At 43.3% G+C, this 16,612-nt stretch overlaps 2 protein-coding genes across 3 annotated transcripts in view; both read left to right on the forward strand.

The window, feature by feature from the left end:
- TRPM7 (transient receptor potential cation channel subfamily M member 7) overlaps window positions 1–8,963 on the forward strand; it is a 54,281-nt gene extending 45,318 nt beyond the window's left edge. For both annotated transcript variants that reach the window (XM_065075857.1, XM_065075858.1), the window contains 13 exons: window positions 523–582; window positions 1,612–1,693; window positions 2,076–2,146; window positions 2,624–2,661; window positions 3,361–3,386; window positions 3,719–3,769; window positions 3,858–3,923; window positions 4,478–4,761; window positions 5,064–5,146; window positions 5,473–5,678; window positions 6,265–6,316; window positions 6,408–6,514; window positions 7,448–8,963. In XM_065075857.1, the coding sequence (XP_064931929.1) occupies window positions 523–582; window positions 1,612–1,693; window positions 2,076–2,146; window positions 2,624–2,661; window positions 3,361–3,386; window positions 3,719–3,769; window positions 3,858–3,923; window positions 4,478–4,761; window positions 5,064–5,146; window positions 5,473–5,678; window positions 6,265–6,316; window positions 6,408–6,514; window positions 7,448–7,575 (1,254 nt within the window). In that variant the 3' untranslated portion in view covers window positions 7,576–8,963. The remainder of the gene's footprint in view (window positions 1–522; window positions 583–1,611; window positions 1,694–2,075; window positions 2,147–2,623; window positions 2,662–3,360; window positions 3,387–3,718; window positions 3,770–3,857; window positions 3,924–4,477; window positions 4,762–5,063; window positions 5,147–5,472; window positions 5,679–6,264; window positions 6,317–6,407; window positions 6,515–7,447) is intronic.
- A 1,752-nt stretch (window positions 8,964–10,715) lies between these two features.
- Window positions 10,716–16,394, forward strand: USP50 (ubiquitin specific peptidase 50). Its single transcript, XM_065075897.1, has 7 exons — window positions 10,716–10,937; window positions 11,964–12,173; window positions 12,660–12,855; window positions 13,420–13,620; window positions 14,074–14,216; window positions 15,271–15,409; window positions 16,107–16,394. The coding sequence occupies exons 2-7, from the start codon at window positions 12,022–12,024 to the stop codon at window positions 16,272–16,274; spliced, it is 999 nt and encodes a 332-aa protein (XP_064931969.1). The 5' UTR covers window positions 10,716–10,937; window positions 11,964–12,021; the 3' UTR covers window positions 16,275–16,394.
- The last annotated feature ends 218 nt before the right edge of the window (window positions 16,395–16,612 follow it).

A 16,612-nucleotide genomic window follows, 5' to 3' on the forward strand; every position in this document is an offset into this window, starting at 1 on the left:
GTCAGCATTTAGGAAGATTTCAGTGATCCACGTGATGTTTTATAGAACAAGATGACAGCGCATATGATGTTAAAAAGTGACAGAAATTGTTCATTATGCTTCCAAGAAGAAAAGGCTTTTCTAATAAACTTGTCATATTCTAAAATGATGTATAATTTCTATTTTCTTAAAGAATAATAGAATAACTAAATGGAAAGTGATTGACTGTACCAAACCTGTCTTCCATGTGCTGTAATATTTATAAAAGAGTTCGTTTTCTCGCCACAGCTGTTAAGTTAGTAAATACAAGTTACCATTTACAGTTAACCCTCTTTCGGGGGAGAATCTGGCTTGGGAATTGCATTATGTCCAGTTGCAATGTCACTGTTCTGCTCAGTTGCCCTTCTGGACCTTCTGATAAGTATAACATGTGGCCAAAAAGCTTTTAGTGTGTGTGTCTATTTTTGGCATGGGCTTTTTGGCAATGTTCACAATTTCCTTTGGTTTTGCTTGTTTGTTTGTTTGTTTTTCCCTTTTTAATAGGAGCAACAGGAAGACTTCAAGAAAGCTATATTGGAGGGTATAGAGACAACCAGACTTCAAGTAAGTAAAGGAGGTTTGCGTTTATTTGAGACATTATTTTCACCAGGTACAGAATGTGTTCTTTACATCAACTCATTGTGTGTAAGTAAATCCTTGCTATGATTTTAAAAACAAAACCAAACCAAACTTCTACAGTTGAACCTCTGTACAGATACAGCGGGATGTCTCCTTGATATTGTTCCAGGGTTTGCTGCTATAGGGATGCAAACTCCAGTAGCATTTCCAGACAGTACCACTGTTCTCAGACACTTAGTAATAAAGTCACCCCATCTTAACTGGTGGGACTGTTTTCATTCTTAGCTTTCATGTAGGGCATAGCATTTCAAGTTCTAGTATTTATTTTTCAAAATCTTGTATTTTTCGGTTTTATTCAGGTAACCGTTGGAGTTAACATGCTGGCTGTGACACATATTCCAGCCCCACGCCACTCTACATGTGGGTCTAGTTTGTGCTGAAACCGCCTTTCTTCTCGTTTGAAAAAGAAATATTTTGTTTTTAGAACCTGACCACCACAGCAGATATTCAGAAAGCACACAATTCTTACTGAGGAATACGTCTCTGAGGAAATACTATTAGTAAACTGTAGGTTTTTATGTGGCAAGACTTAGAGATTTTGTTCCGGTTTTCAGTGGGTCCAAATTGAACTCTTGTTTCTGCCAGAGCCATGTTCGTTAGTGAGAATTGATCGTTAGCAAAGGCACAACAGAATAGTGGAACTTGGTGCTTGTAGAGACCCAGTGTAACATACGTTTTTGTAATTGTACCCTATTGTAATGCTCTCTTTAAGAGAACTCTCAGTACGGGTCAGTAGTCTTAACATGCACCTGAAAATATTAGAGCTGGTGGTTACTGGGAAGAGAATTTTAACTCAATTATGCGCTCAACTTGTACGTTCTTGCGCAACAAGGTATTTTTAGGTACATCCGGAGTGTTTTTGTTTGTTTTGGGCAGATTGTGTGCTGTAAGAGTTGCAGTTGAAAACAGCCATCATGCTGGCTAATGAGATGTGTTGGGCTTTTTTTTTTGTAGGGTCTTCAAACTGACTGTGGTCTAAGACAATCTAGTTCTTGCGGTGGGTTTACTGACCCTCTGGGAGTCCATTCAGACCAACGTAAGTGTGTTGACCTAATTTTATCTCCAAATGGTGTTGAGAATGCATATACTTAGGAGATACAAAGGAAATGCATAAAATTAAAGCATCTTGAAATATTTTCATGACCGGTGCTACTTGAATCTGCTCCTGTATCTCATCATGTCTCTTCTTGTCGTGCCAGCTTAATTCTGTTAGCCTGTATTTGTCACAGATGGCCGGAGTCCCAAAGTGGTCTGGTTAGGACTGTGCTGGAAACTTGCACAGATCAGATAGTTGTGGACCAGGTTCTTTTTAATGAGAGCTGCCTTAAGCTGTCTGGTTGCCCACTCTATTAGGAAATAGGTGAGAAACAATGACACGTGCCATTCTTTGTCCACTTAGGAATCTCTTTTGTTTGCAGCGTACAGCAAGAGTAGAAGAGCATCGACTGAAGACGCTCAGCAAGTAGACTCTAAAGCAGCGTTGCTGACGGTTTGTATCCTCCTTTCTCGTTGTTGTTAAGCTGAACTAGAAACTGAACAAATAGAAGAAACAGGTCGTGTAAAGAACAGTACTGATTTGTGGCCTCGTTTGTTCAACGAGGCGAGAGGAGGGGACCTGCTTTGGCTGAGGGAAGAGGTTGTGTGTGTTCTCTGCTACGTATTGTGCTTATTCTCACTATGAAAACATACACTGCCTCCTGTTTGTGGAAAAAAACACAACTTCTTTTAAAAAAATATATGTATATAATCCATAAACAGCGGTGAATAACATAGCCTTACCTGTTACTTTTACCTGTAGTTACCATTCCTGAGTGTTTCCATTCAACTGCAGTTCAGTACAACCTGGTGAAGTGTTTCCAATAAACAGTCTGTCCTGCAAGGTCTTAAAGCACATTTACCACCCCACCTCCAATTAACTACACTGTTTTCCTCACAAAACTGAAACCACCTCTCCTTTGTTTTAAAGGATTGGTTACAAGGTAGACCTTCAAATAGCAGTCAAATGTAAGTAAGCTTTCTACTAATGGAGTCATTTTATTACTCTGTATTTTGATTTCTTTTTATTTTTGGTTGTTGTCTGTGGCCAAAGTGGTATTCAGTTACGTTTAATGAAAAAACAAGGTTTAAGGCTTTTTTCTAATAAATAACTGAGTGTGTTCACTGGAATGCGTTGACAGGTTCTATTTAGATTAATGGGGCCACATGTCAGAGGGCAAAACATGCCCTGAAATGAAAATGACTGTGTTGACACTTATTGAGGAGCTTTCTTCCTGGTAAAGGTCCTTACCCAGCCTTTCATACCGTGAACCCTCTGTGAAAGCGTGCAGACATTGCTCCTGTTAACAATTATCCCCTGAGTTAACTGTTAAAGCCATTACCTTATTAATCTGATAACAGGAGGGTAAGATGTTGTGAACAAGTTTTAATTAAAGCACCTCTGTGGGAACGAGCTCTTGTGATGCAAACTTTACATAACGCGGTGCGTGACTTGGTGGTATTTAAAGTATAGATCTAAAAACATGAGATTACTTAACAGCCTTCCATTACTGTTTTGTAATTAAGAAACCTGTACTGCCCTTGAAAACTGGGATAAGAGCAGTACTGTGGGGTTATCAAGGTGACCCAAGATGATGTGTCAAAATCGGTGAATGCAGAATAACTGTTTTAAGAAACAATGACTGTTGGTTTTGTGGCGTTTCACAGGCCGTCTGAAGAAGATGCATTGAATGGTAAGCTCGCTCCTGCTAGAAACAAGCTGGAAGTTTTTCATAAAGGCAACAGTTTGGGTGTCGCATGGAAATACATTTAACTACCGATAATTTGGAACTTAACGGGCATGTAGTAGTGTCTGTCTTTAATAAATAGCCTGCCATTGGGCACTGCTTTTTTGTTATGTACCGAAGAGCTAAGCACGATACCCAATTTTCTGCACAGCAGATCTTTTTCAAGCTCTAGTTACTTGGCATGTGTTCCTTCCCCTGTGATAATTCTAATTGGCAATAGAGACAGCAGGCAGTATCTGTTGTGGGGTTTTTTCCTTTATTTTTTTAATCTCTTTTAGGTATTGCTTCTCCTTTCAAGCCTATCATGGATATCAATTATTATTACTCAGGTCAGTCCCTCCTAAGAACTAATGTTCATATTTTTAATGACACTTATTAGATGATTAAACTTTAATGAACGCTGTAATTTTCTTCTAGCTGTAGAGAGAAATAACTTGATGAGATTATCACAGAGCATTCCGTTCACTCCTGTGCCTCCGAGAGGTAAGAATTGCGCTGCTTCTTGCTGCTTCACTTTGGGGGAGAAAACAAAAGGGAACCCCGTACGGGTTCATTCTGATGTAGAATTATCAAGCCAAATTTCACACTTGCTTTTGCAGTGAGCTTTGTTTTAGTGAACTAATAGTTGCCCAGTGTCTGTCTTGCAAGGCTTTAAAATCTGAGTGAAACCCCTTTTCTAGGGCAGGTCGCTTATTTATGAAATCTAGATTTAACTGCGGTTGTCCTCAGAGATAGTGATGCAGTGATGATAGCATTGTACTGGTAGTTTTTATAACAAACTATTCGGAAAGGATTTGTTTAAGTTGTTTTAACTCATCTAAAGTGTAAACACACATTGATTCAATGTTCTTAGTGCTGTTTGAACAGTGTCATTAATAGTTCTAATTAGGAGGACGGAACTGCTGTACTGCTTTGCCGTATGAAAGATGTTAGTAACAACTTAATATTGCAGCATGTTGAAACGTAAAACTGTAGGGTTTCGGTGCTTTTAATTTTAAACTTGGAAAAGTAAACTTGCTTTTTGTGCTGTAACGCAGGTGAACCGGTCACTGTGTATCGCCTTGAGGAGAGTTCTCCCAGCATCCTGAACAACAGCATGTCTTCCTGGTCGCAGCTGGGACTCTGTGCTAAAATCGAGTTTTTAAGTAAAGAGGAGATGGGAGGAGGTTTACGTCGAGCTCTTAAAGTAGTATGCACGTGGTCGGAATACGATATCCTGAAATCAGGACACCTCTATATCATCAAGTCTTTTCTTCCTGAAGTTGTGAATACTTGGTCAAGCATCTATAAGGAGGACACTGTGTTGCACTTGTGCTTGAGAGTAAGTTGTATCCTCGTCAGTTGTTAAACAGACAGGCATTAAATGGTGAACAGGACACCTCTGCTCCACCCCGCAACTAGAATATACTTAATAAAAAAAGGTGAGCAGGGGTTCTGTATGAGCTCAAGGGTTAAAAGCTCTGCTCCAGCCTGGGTTACTTAGTCAAAGAGCACAAATAATTGAAAAAGCGGTTTGTTGCGCTGTCTTGGGGAACAGACACTCGCTGTTGCTGCTGCCTTGTTGGCTCCTTAGTGTTCCCTGGTACACAGAGCAGCTAATGACACCCGGGCTTTCAATTGCAGGAGATCCAACAGCAGAGAGCAGCACAGAAACTCACCTTTGCTTTCAACCAAATGAAGCCCAAGTCCATCCCATACTCTCCAAGGTGAGTGTATTTAAACTTCCGTTATGCTGCATGCTTTTGACACAGAAGAATGCCTCCAGGGTCATTAACAGATAGTTCAGATATATCAAGGAACCGATAATGTGACGATACGTCTTAGAACATTGCTATGAATGCACCAAGCAGAATTATCCTTGGCAATATTTCCTGTTGGTACTTTTTGCGCTAGTTCTAGTGTAGGGCGATAATATAAATGACTTAGTGTAACAGTTTCAAGTTACGTACAGTTTTAGTAAATAAAATCTAGTAGAAATTACCTATTTGCCATTTATTTTGGAAATGGATTCATTGGGTGTGCTTTTTCCTAGGTTTCTGGAAGTTTTCCTGTTATATTGCCACTCTGCCGGCCAGTGGTTTGCGGTTGAAGAGTGCATGACTGGCGAGTTTAGGAAATACAACAACAATAACGGCGATGAAATCATTCCAACCAACATGCTCGAGGAGGTCATGCTGGCTTTCAGCCACTGGACTTACGAGTATACAAGAGGAGAATTGTTGGTACTCGATCTGCAAGGTAATGTCCTTATTTTGGAATTGGGATTGGGGCCAAGGTAGATATTTGTGGGTTATTCTCTTTTGATAGTGTTTTATTAAAATTCGTATGCCCGTAATAAATAACAAGCGTTATTTAGTGCATCTTGGTCTAATTAATCTGAGTCTATGGCCGCCTTATTTAAATGGCATTAAATCTTACAGCAACACAGGGAATATAAATACATACATCTTTTCCTAATGATATGCACTGTAAAACTTCCTATTTTGGGTGCCTTTGTGTAGTGTTGATACGGTAAGCTGTATTTATCCTGAATTGTGTGTCAGACACTCTGGCTTTGACAACTATATAGAAAACTTCTTTCTTGTGGGTGCAAACTAGTTAGGATTTGCAGGCAGATGTAAAAATGGGTGGAAGAAATCTGAGCAGTACAAAGTGCTTGTTTAGGAGCAATTTTTGTGAGGGTAAAGGGTATCACTTATCTTTTTTTTCTGCTTTTATTCTTGGGGAAGCGGAGAAGTCAGAAGGAAGGATTCCAAGGCTTTTCAATATTAATGCATCTATGTAATGTGTTAGGTTTAACTTATTTTTCATGTGTTGTCTGAAGGTGTTGGTGAAAATTTGACAGATCCCTCTGTGATAAAAGCTGGAGAAAAAAGGTAAGCTTAAAGAAGGGTTTAAAGAAGAGCGGTATAACATTTTCACCAGAGAACACACGCAACCCGTGTTGATGTGCACTGTATTTCTAAGGTCATACGATATGGTGTTCGGTCCAGCCAATTTGGGAGAGGACGCAATAAAAAACTTCAGAGCGAAGCATCACTGTAATTCCTGCTGCAGGAAGCTCAAACTTCCCGGTGAGCATCGCTGTATTTCTTCTTTGGTGTGAAATGTTGTATGATACATAATGAAATAGATACGTCACGCTGCGGAAGTGGAATAAGTCATAAAGAGCAGTCTTGTAATTTTACTTGGAAAACGGTAAACCATTTTAAGATAAAATCCGAAATGAAGGAGTTGAGAATGTGTTCGGTGTCCACATGCACAGTGTTTGGGGAAGGTTGACCAGACTGATCAAGACTTCAGAAGGTACGGTGAAGAATGATAAAGGGTCCTAGGAAAAGCAGGTCGAGATGACTGCAAACCTGACAAAATGGTGCTTGTATGTGTTTGGAGGGGGTTTTGGTTGATCTGTTTTGGGTTCTTTGTGATTTGGGATTTTTTATTTGTCATGTTTGGGTTTTTTTTTTTTGTTGTTTTTTGTTTGTTTTAACAAATATGGCTTGGTTTGCAGAAATCCATCCTCTTAAACTTCCAATTCCAGATATTTTTGCTGCTACATCCATCTGAAACCTTGAAACTGTTTCTCTGTGTCAGGCTTTTAGACTCCAGCAAACAACATGAGGAACTTTGATTCCTGCCTATTTCACGCTTCTCTTCCAGGTTGTTTCTCACCTGAAGTCATTTATTTGAAATTTGAGTTGTAAATCCTGGTAACATAACAACAGATCACGGCAGGATCCAATTTCCATGGAAAGTTGACTCAAGACTTGCTGTAATATCTATAAATGAAATAATCCTGAAGTTTCCATCACTTTTTAAAGCAGAACTTTGAGCTTCCAATTACATGTATGATAAAAACAACCTTTTTTTTTTTTTTGACACAGTGTATATTGAGGAATTATTTTTAAGTACATATGTATACCCAATTGTTTGAAAGACTTTTGTGCCCTGTTGATTCTACCAGCTCAAAAAACAGTAACCAAAATGACTCGGTTTTGTTTGCACAGATCTGAAGAGGAACGATTACACACCTGACAAGATATTTCCTCAGGATGATTCCCCTGAATTGACAATTCAGCCTGGAAGCTGCACCAAAGAATCCGATTCAGCTAATTCTCTTCGTCTGATGCTCTAATGATGTGACCAAATCGGTGGCTTCGTCCAAACTTAGCGGAATGTCGCAAAGTTGTCGCTTATCTTTCCTCGCTGTCATTAAAAGGAAGATATGGCAAGACAAGGATCGCTGTCTAAGTGGAATTTTGGCTGGTCCGTAATCGGAGGACCTGACAACTCGTGATAACCACCCGCGGCGAGCAGCTTGGTGGCTGATCATTTTGAAGGTGGAATAATGACGAGTATTTAAGATGTGTTTTTAAAGGGGCTTTTTAGCAGGAGGTTAATCTTTTGATTTTGTTTCGGTTTAGCGGAGGCTTTTCTCTCTGCAGTCCCGTGCTGTGCAATACGCCTTCAACCCAACGCGTTGTGGAAGTCGGTGTTGTAACGTGGAGCGTTTGCCTGTTGGGCAGCTGTCTCGCTGTCCGTCAGCCAAAGGCAGGAGAAAGCAGCTACCTCTGTACTGCCGGAGCATATTCGCGGTGGTTTTGGAAGCGTTCCACTAGTGTTTTCTCCGCAGCTTTGGAAGAAGACAGAGCCAAATGAGGTGTGAAATGGTGCCGGTAGGCTGAGGTTGAAGGTAGGAACTTGATCTTTTCCAGTAGAGAGGGAGCCTCCTGAGTCGGGATCCGGCTTCATGCCTGTAAAGCTGGCTTCTCTTAATTACTTTTATTTTAATTTGTGGAACAGAGCCCTTAATTGTGCGTAATTCAATTTCTTGTTTTATACATTTCAATTTTATCAAGTCACCGTCAAATAGCAACAAAGCCATGATAGACTGGTATGATCATATTTAATAGAAGAAATAGTATGTACTGGTCCGAATAAGTTGCCTTGTAAGAAGACACGTTGGAAGTGCTTTTTGCTGTACGTAGCGACTGCTTCAGAAGTTCTGCCTTCCAAAGATCTCGTCAAACCAGTATATCAAAACCGAATGTACACGTAACTCTTAAATGTATTTAAAATTGTGTAGAGAACATCTTTAATGTTATGTTATTTGTGGTACTTATTTAAGAGAGACTAGGGTTGGACTAGCATTATGTAAACTACGGGAGATTGCAATGCACCTTCATGCCAATAAAATGTAATGTAACTGTCCCAAATATTGTTGAGCATTCAGCAAGAAAAAACTCTTGTCCAACTGAAGTTTCATGCTGCGATTCTTTTCTTTTGTTACATAGGTACTAATTTGTAATTTTTAATTAAAAGGGCAGTATATAGCTCTATAAATTTTTTATTCAGTAGTGTATCTTATAGATACAGACCTAAGGCACGAACACAATAGCTGTTTAAATGGTGTTTTATGTTTGACGGGGAAAAGTGAAATGTTATAAGGATATAATACTGTATACATTTTGTATATCATTAAATCTTTAAAGAATCTAAAATAAATTTATTCTTGTTTACAGACTTCTGCTGTCTGTCTTAGTCTGGAAGGTTATCTGGGTGAATTTAAGTAGCTCTTTATGTGGAGAGGTAGAATTTGCCGTGCTGGATCAGAGCAGCTGTCGGCCTTTGAGGTATCTATCTCGACTTTGGCTTCACCAGAAACTTAGTGTGGGGGGAAGTGAAAACTTTCATAATAGACATGAATATGTGTTGGGTTAATGAGTAAATGAGACAAAAGTACCTTTAAAGCTCTTTCAAATGCTTGTTTTGGATTAGGAGCTGCATTGTGGATACCCAGCTACATCCCCTTACCTTGCTATGGGGTAATGTACTACACCAGAAGTTAATTTAAATATATATATACAGCCAGGCAGTGGTTTTCCATGTTTGTGCCGTGCTGCTGTATTTGTTTAGTGCATGTTGTGATAATACATAGCAGAAGTGGAAACTAAGCCCAACAATTGCTGAGGGGTGTTGCAGAGCAGGAAGAGAAGCATCAGGACAAATTGCTTTCTGAAGGGTACCTGAACAAGTCCTCCTTGCAGGGAGCTTTGAAGTCAAGAAAAACGGTGAGCTGATCATTTTCTGAGGTTGAAACTCCAGGCTTTCCCTTCTCAGAAGGTGTGAGTAATGACCATCGCAACCAGGGGCATCCTGTTCCCACAAAAATGCCATTAACTGCCTTGGAAGGTGTTGCCGGGCAGGGGAAGCTCCCTCGTCCCTCCCGCCCTTGCTGCAGGGGAGCAGGTTTGTTGCAGAAGTCACTGGGGTTGTGTGTCTTTGGGTCGGGTGGTTGTGGTCGTTCCTCAGCTCAGCCTTTCCCTAAATCTGTGTGAAACATCTGGCTTCCTCCAGCCCACACGAGTACCTGCCTGCACACCCGCACAGAGACGAGAATGGGAGCACGTAAGTACTCTGCGTACGGAATGGGCATGGCTGGTACGTTTGAACTATCCACAGCAAAACCAGCAACCGCAGTTGCTCTGCCGGAGGCCTTGGGGTGAATCTGCAACGTGTCCTTGTGTTTTACCTGTGGCCCTTTAACAAACCTCTGCGTGGCTACAAACAATCACAGCCCCATGGGGGAAACGGGCACTTCAACCTCATGTTTCACATATTTATTTGCAGGAAGAGGCAGGGTAGAATTCCTAGATCTGTCAACAAAGCTTAAATAGCGCAGGGTGGAAAAGCCCCCTGTGAATATCTGTACATACCGGCACGCACTCAGGCATTTGTACGTAGTTGTTAAAGTTTTATGTTTAACCCACGGGATTATAATCTAGATTTTAAAACATTCTGTACTCTTGATGAAGTATGTATAACAGTTCCGTTTACGAAAATGTTATAGATCAGGTTCTGAATAGCAGAGGGGGGTGTATGTGTTGCATTTATATCTCACTTTGTAGATACGGGGTCTGGGGGGTGAACAGCAGTGTCGGGCACAGCGCTTGAAGCTTAACCAGTAGGATAATGAGGGATCGCTGGAATGGGATTTTGGGCTTCTTCTGTGCATACTCGTTACGTCCCGAAAAATTATGTTAAATAGAGAAAACCTGCTGCTTTACAGCAGTATATGAAACTCGGAAATCAACCACACTGTCTCATTAGCTAATTAAAAAGATGCTTCTTTCCTACTACCATTTTTTTCCTAAACACTAGTGAACTAATTCAGCGTTACATTTTGAGGTAGTTTCAGCTCTTTATGGCCAACACCCTCAATCATCACTGCCCTTGTGTCAATGGCAATAATAAAACGGGTGAGCGAACGTGAATGACCGTGGGTCGGGCTGAAGCTGCCCAGTGCGGGGCAGGTTTGGGTGGCACATGGGAAGGAGACGGTGGCAGGCTGGGTTGGGCCAGGCCCGTTCCATGGGGGGAGCCGATGGAACAGAACGGCATCACAAAGCCATGAGGCGGGGGGAGCCCGGCGGACGGGACACACGGGTCGGGACACACGGGATCGCGCCGGTCACGCCATGGAACTGGAGGGAAGAGGTGATGGTGTGAAGAAAGTGGGGCAAGCGGTGGCCTCCGTGAGCCGGGGCAAGCACGGGCTGCCGGTGGCTTCCCAGCCATCTTCCGTACCCCCCCGTCCCAGCGTCGGTCCTCCTCCGAGTCGGTGTTTCTTGGAGACGTCTATAAAAGAGGAAATTAAGCGTTTTTGTAGGAGACTGGTCCATAGGTAGAGCTGTTTGGAAACGTTGGCTCTGCTGTTATTGAAATCTAAGAGAAAATAGTTTTGTAGTTGGTTCGTGGCTATTAGATGATTAAAACACATCTCAGCCTGGGAGGCTTCCAGAAACGGGAAAACTTGGGGGTGTGTTGTTCGGCTGAAAGGAGAGAAATGGCTTTTCTTGTTCTGCAAGGATGGTTGAGGTTTCGGAATTTTCTGTCCTGCATCCGAATAAAATCGCGGCCTTTACGCATTGAGGAACGGCAGCGTTGGCCAAGCACGTCTGGGTTGTGCAGGGTCTGTGTTCAGACCCCACTTGTGCCTCATTGAGGCTGGGGACAGCGTGGGCCAGGACAGGCCTGTGCAGCAAGAAAACAAACTTACTAACGTTTTCTTAACCTGCATTCACATTTTATGGAAAAAGTCTGAAGAGCAACCTGTTTAGCATCTGGACTGCAACCTATGGGTTTAGAAAATACATAAGTACCAGGCCACTGAGGAAATGCAATAGAAGACGCATTCTGTGGGGAAAAACGGCTGCTTACAGCTAGTTTTAGTTTTTTAATACTAGTGTATGGATTCAAAGGCTGAGTGGAGTTCTAGGAATAACCCTAAAACCTCAGGTATTTAAATAATACCTCTTAATGGTGTATCTCACCATACTGGGAAGAGCTTAGTGTGGGAGACAGGCTTTACCACTGCGTTCACTTGGTGAAAGCCAGCGTAACTTGTAAAGAAGACCCTGAATCAGCAAACGTCTCCTCAAGACGGTACCGCTTTCTGAAAAAAAACCATACAAAAAGAAGCGTAGCATTTTAGATTTCCCCTGTTGTGGGTTTTTCTCCTAGTTGGTGGAACGATGACTCTATTTGCTTGGAAAGTGTGACGTATTCCTGCAAGGAACCGATGGAGGAGGTGAGGAGCCACCTCCCGGGGCTCACGGGCCTGAAGAACCTGGGTAACACGTGCTACATGAACGCGATCCTGCAGGGCCTCTGCAGCCTGCCGCCGCTCGTCGACTATTTCCTCTCGGGAAAGTACAAAGCAGCCCTGCACAAGTAAGTTCGTTTACTCGTGCTACTTAGATTTCTCTGCTTGGCGCTGTTTTCCTTCCAAAGAACACGTGTTGTCCTGAGGATGTCCAGGGCAGCCACCTATGAGCTCCCCACCATGCAGTTATATCTGAACTGGCCACAAGCTGCTTCCATCCCCGTCCTCCGAGACGCTGAGTCCATGCTGGGTGACTAGCATTAAACTCTTTGTGTCATTTTGGTGGCAATAGCAGTGTCATTGCTGTCTCGATGACAATTCTGAGTATTTTCTACTGTCTGCAGAGTTAGGTGTTCCTGCTCCATGGGGGGATTGGACTAGATGATCTTTTGAGGTCCTTTCCAATCCCAAACATTCTGTGATACTGTGAGTTCCTCAAAGCAAATGACAGCCCCGTATGGTACCTGCAGAGATTTCTAAGCTTATGCTCTGATTTGCTGGTGGAGCCACCATCTTTTTGCACTTTACCTGAAGTTTCCGTTTACTTTCCCAAGGGGCAATGGCGAGGCTGCGACTGCCTTTGGCTGTTTGGTGTCCGACATGTGGCTTGGAGAGTCTGCCTGCGTTTCCCCGGAGGGTTTCCATTCGGTCCTTGGGAAGCGGTACCCAGCTTTCAGCAAGAGGACGCAGCAGGACGCGCAGGAGTTTCTGATCTGTGTGCTGAACGAGCTCCACGAGGCTCTCAAGAAGGTAAGAGCCCAGCTGTGCTGTTTTGGGGACTGTAGCTGTTTCCTCTTTGCACTTCCCGATTTAGCATTCCGGGTAAAACTTGCCTGTCCTGTTCTGAACTGCATGATGCGGCTGCTAAAAAATCGCCATTTTCTTTTATTTTGGTTCGTACCAACATACACAGAATAATTCATTTGCTTCTCATCTAACGCCACATCAAGTTGCAGCCCCCATCTCAATGACAACGCTGTCAGTTGTCCTCACCTCTCCCTCCCCTTGCTCCTTCCACACTTTACATTCTTGCCCTTTTTCAGCTGCCTGCCATGCCCTCAGGCCTGCCCTTCTCTTCTCCAGATCCACTGATAAAGAGCTCATCCAGCAATTAAATCACTCTGTCTAATGTCCAGAATATTACATTTTTGCTTAATTTCTCTCAGAAAATGAATCTAGCTTACTCTGCATGTATGAAACACCAAACAATAGCATTTTAGAGCCAAGTTCTACTAGTGCACGCAGGCAGTGACCGTTAAAACCAAGGGAAGGCACTTCTGAAACGGTTGCTGACGTTGTGCTAACTTTTGATAGTCAAGCAAAAGAAAATGCGTTCCTGATGCAAAAGGCAGCCGAGGGGGCGTCAGCGAGACACCTACGATCATCACCGAGTTATTTGAGGGACAGCTCAGTTACGACATCACGTGTCTGGAATGCAAGAGCACGAGCCACCGACCCGAGAGCTTCACGGTTCTGTCGCTGCCCATCCCCTCCAAGAGCGCGTGCTCCCTGCAGGTGCGGCCGCTTTCCGCTCCGCGTGCGAGTCGCGGCTTACGCTAGCGTGTGCTATTAAAAGGATGCAGGTGTTTAGCTGGGGTTCCTGGGCACTAGTGGGCAGTGTCTGCGCTGGTCCGAAGAGACGCGGGGTTTCCTGTGCTGGTCACTGGAGCGCGGGGGCTGGTGAGGTTTTGGGAGCAGCGCTGCCCGGGTGACATGGGATGAGGAATATTGAGATTGTGCCATAGCAACCATGAGGGTTTCTTTCACTCAAGGTATTTCCTCATTTTTTGTGGGGAAAAAGGAAGCCAACGTTGGCTGCTTTCTGTTCCAAGTGTATTTGTAATGTCAGCCTTGCTACATTAAGTTTTGACTAGGAAGAGAGCTCCAAAATACGGCCAACTCTTCTCTCACCTTGCTTAGGATCTTCAGGCGTGGAGATACGACCGATTTCATTTTTCTCTTCGACAGGACTGTCTCGAGTGCTTCTTTCAGCAAGACACACTGACTTGGAACAACCAAATCCACTGTTCCTGGTGTGGAAGTAAACAAGATGCTGCAGTGAAGGCCACCATAACCAAGGCACCGCAGATCATGATCTTCCACCTGAAGAGGTACAGTCTGCGTGCGTAGGACGTGGCCATTCCTGCGATCTGTGACACATGGAGTCACTTGCATTTGTATAAAAGGGGAAAAAAATCACTGCAAACGGGTGTTTTTAGTACTTTTGATACCTGGAAGCTAAATGGGAAGATAGAGAAATACACCTGTCAAACATCCAAGCTGCATTCCTGCAATCTCGGACAACGTTCTGCCTTACTCTGTAGTGCAGCCCACCAAATTTCACTCGCTGCATTTGGCACGTCTTCTCCAAGGAGAAGGAGAACCCCAGTAAGGAGCGATGGACTACAGATCAGTGCAGCGGTTCAGATGCTCAGACACCCGTGCGAGTACAAGTTCCCCTGGCAAGTGAGAGCTCGTGACTGGGGTTCTAAGCGCAGAACTGCAACAGGGCGTTTTGCTTGTTATTATTGCAGCTGAGACGCTGTATTTCTCTTTATCCCTTCACTAAATCACGTCAGCCACTGGGTCTACTCACCAGAGCTCATATACTCATCAATACTCATCAGTGACTAGCAGACTTAACGAGCCGCGTGTGGCCACATGCTAATTTTATTCTTAAAAATCTATTCTTAACAACTTCCCACCTATAAAGAAAATTACTCTGGGATGATTTGGCTTCCCAGAACTACATTATGTGAAGTCATTATTTTATTTCCTGTTCAACATCTGCTTTTCTTGACACACTCAAATGAACTTGTGGTCACCCGCTGCAGCCCTTGACCACATTGTAGAGGTTTCTAAGTATAGTGCTGTACTAAACGTTACAGAGGAGAGGGATGGTGGGACAGAAGAGCTGACAACAGCGCAGCCTGAAACATTTAGGACACAGTGACAGTGATGCAGAGGTTTGGCTTCTGCCATTTCTAATAGACAGAATGATCACGAAGCAAGACCTTTGCTTTTCTTGCTTTACCTTTATATTTCAAAATGCTGGGTTGGTTCATTCATTGGTTTTTCCCTCCTCTAGGAAAGTCAGCTAAGCAACCACAATATATAAAAAAAGAAATAGAGTGTTATTTAAAAGAGTTCAACGTTTTGTTTCAGGTTTGAATGGCAAGGCAAGCAAAAAAGGAAACTCTCAACTGACATCTGGTACCCGCTGGGCGATCTGGACCTCTCTCCTTACAGCTCCGAGGAGGTGCAGCGGCGCAGGGACGCGGAGTACAGCCTGTGTGCCGTCGTGGTGAGCTTTGCTTTCCTTTCCCGGCGTGGGGCGCCGTGCCGCGCCGCGGGCAGCACACGAAGCCTCTGTTGACTTGCTCTGCTCCTGCGCAAGTTCTCTCTGTTCCAGGCACTAAAAAATCGCAGTTAGAGCATGTGAGAGAGCATGGGTTTTCTTTACTTCGCTAATAATACACCAGGAACAAGGTTTCTATATATTTATGTTTTTCATACGCTATTTTTACCTGCCCTGGACATAATCCAGTATGTAACCAAAGGAGAGAAGTTCAAACTTCTCTCTCCTTCTTCCCACCACATCCCAGTTTTAAAAAGGCCGCACTCCTGGCACATAATGCCTGGTTGGAGCTGCCTCAGCCTTTTCAGCAAAAAATCACAATGGATCCTGTCTGTAAATAAGGACTAAATGGTTTCTTTCCATCACTCACTGTATTTGGGGCCAGCTTATAGGGACCTGTACCGGGGCTAATAGCTGGGTTGCGAATTTACTACTGCAAAATAGAGAAGCATCATCATCATCTATTTGCTCTGTTTTGAAGCATTCATTTGAATTAATATTCCTTCCTGTAGGCCAAAGAGGGTCTAGAATCTTCTCTCCCATCTTTTCCAAATGCAAATAGAAATGATTGCCAATTCCCGCCTTTGCTCATAAGGAGAGCGAGCGAATCTTCTGTCTTAAGAGCCTGTGGTGTCTGTTGCAGAACCACTCTGGTTTTCTGGACGATGGCCACTACACGGCGTTCTGCAAGCACTCGGTCAGCACGAACTGGTACAGCTTTGACGACGCACAGATCAGCAAGCTCTCGGATTCCTCCGTGCAGACTCACACGGCTTATCTCCTGTTCTACACCTGCCAAAGCCTCCTCTGAACCCGTTAAAAACCTGATAGCCATGGAAAACCAACAGTGAGTAGGCCAGCAATTAGAATTCATTCGCAGCAGTAGCCAAGTTCTGTTTCATCAATAAACTAGAGCAGTTTCATTACCTGATCAGCTGTCGTGGTCTTTCAGGAAGTAATTTCTAGAGAGAAGAGCTACAGCTCCCAAGCCTGGTAAGGAAAGCGCATCCACTCCACCTGTACGAGGTCTAGAGGTTGTTTTCCATGACAAACCTCAGACATCCCTCAAAAGAACACAGATGCACTTATCCGAAAATTCCTGTTTCTCTGTTGGTTAAGTATATTCTATTGTTTCAAGCTGCCTTTCAG

The sequence above is a fragment of the Columba livia genome, chromosome 11 (genome assembly GCF_036013475.1).
Source record: "Columba livia isolate bColLiv1 breed racing homer chromosome 11, bColLiv1.pat.W.v2, whole genome shotgun sequence".
Lineage (NCBI taxonomy): Eukaryota > Metazoa > Chordata > Aves > Columbiformes > Columbidae > Columba > Columba livia.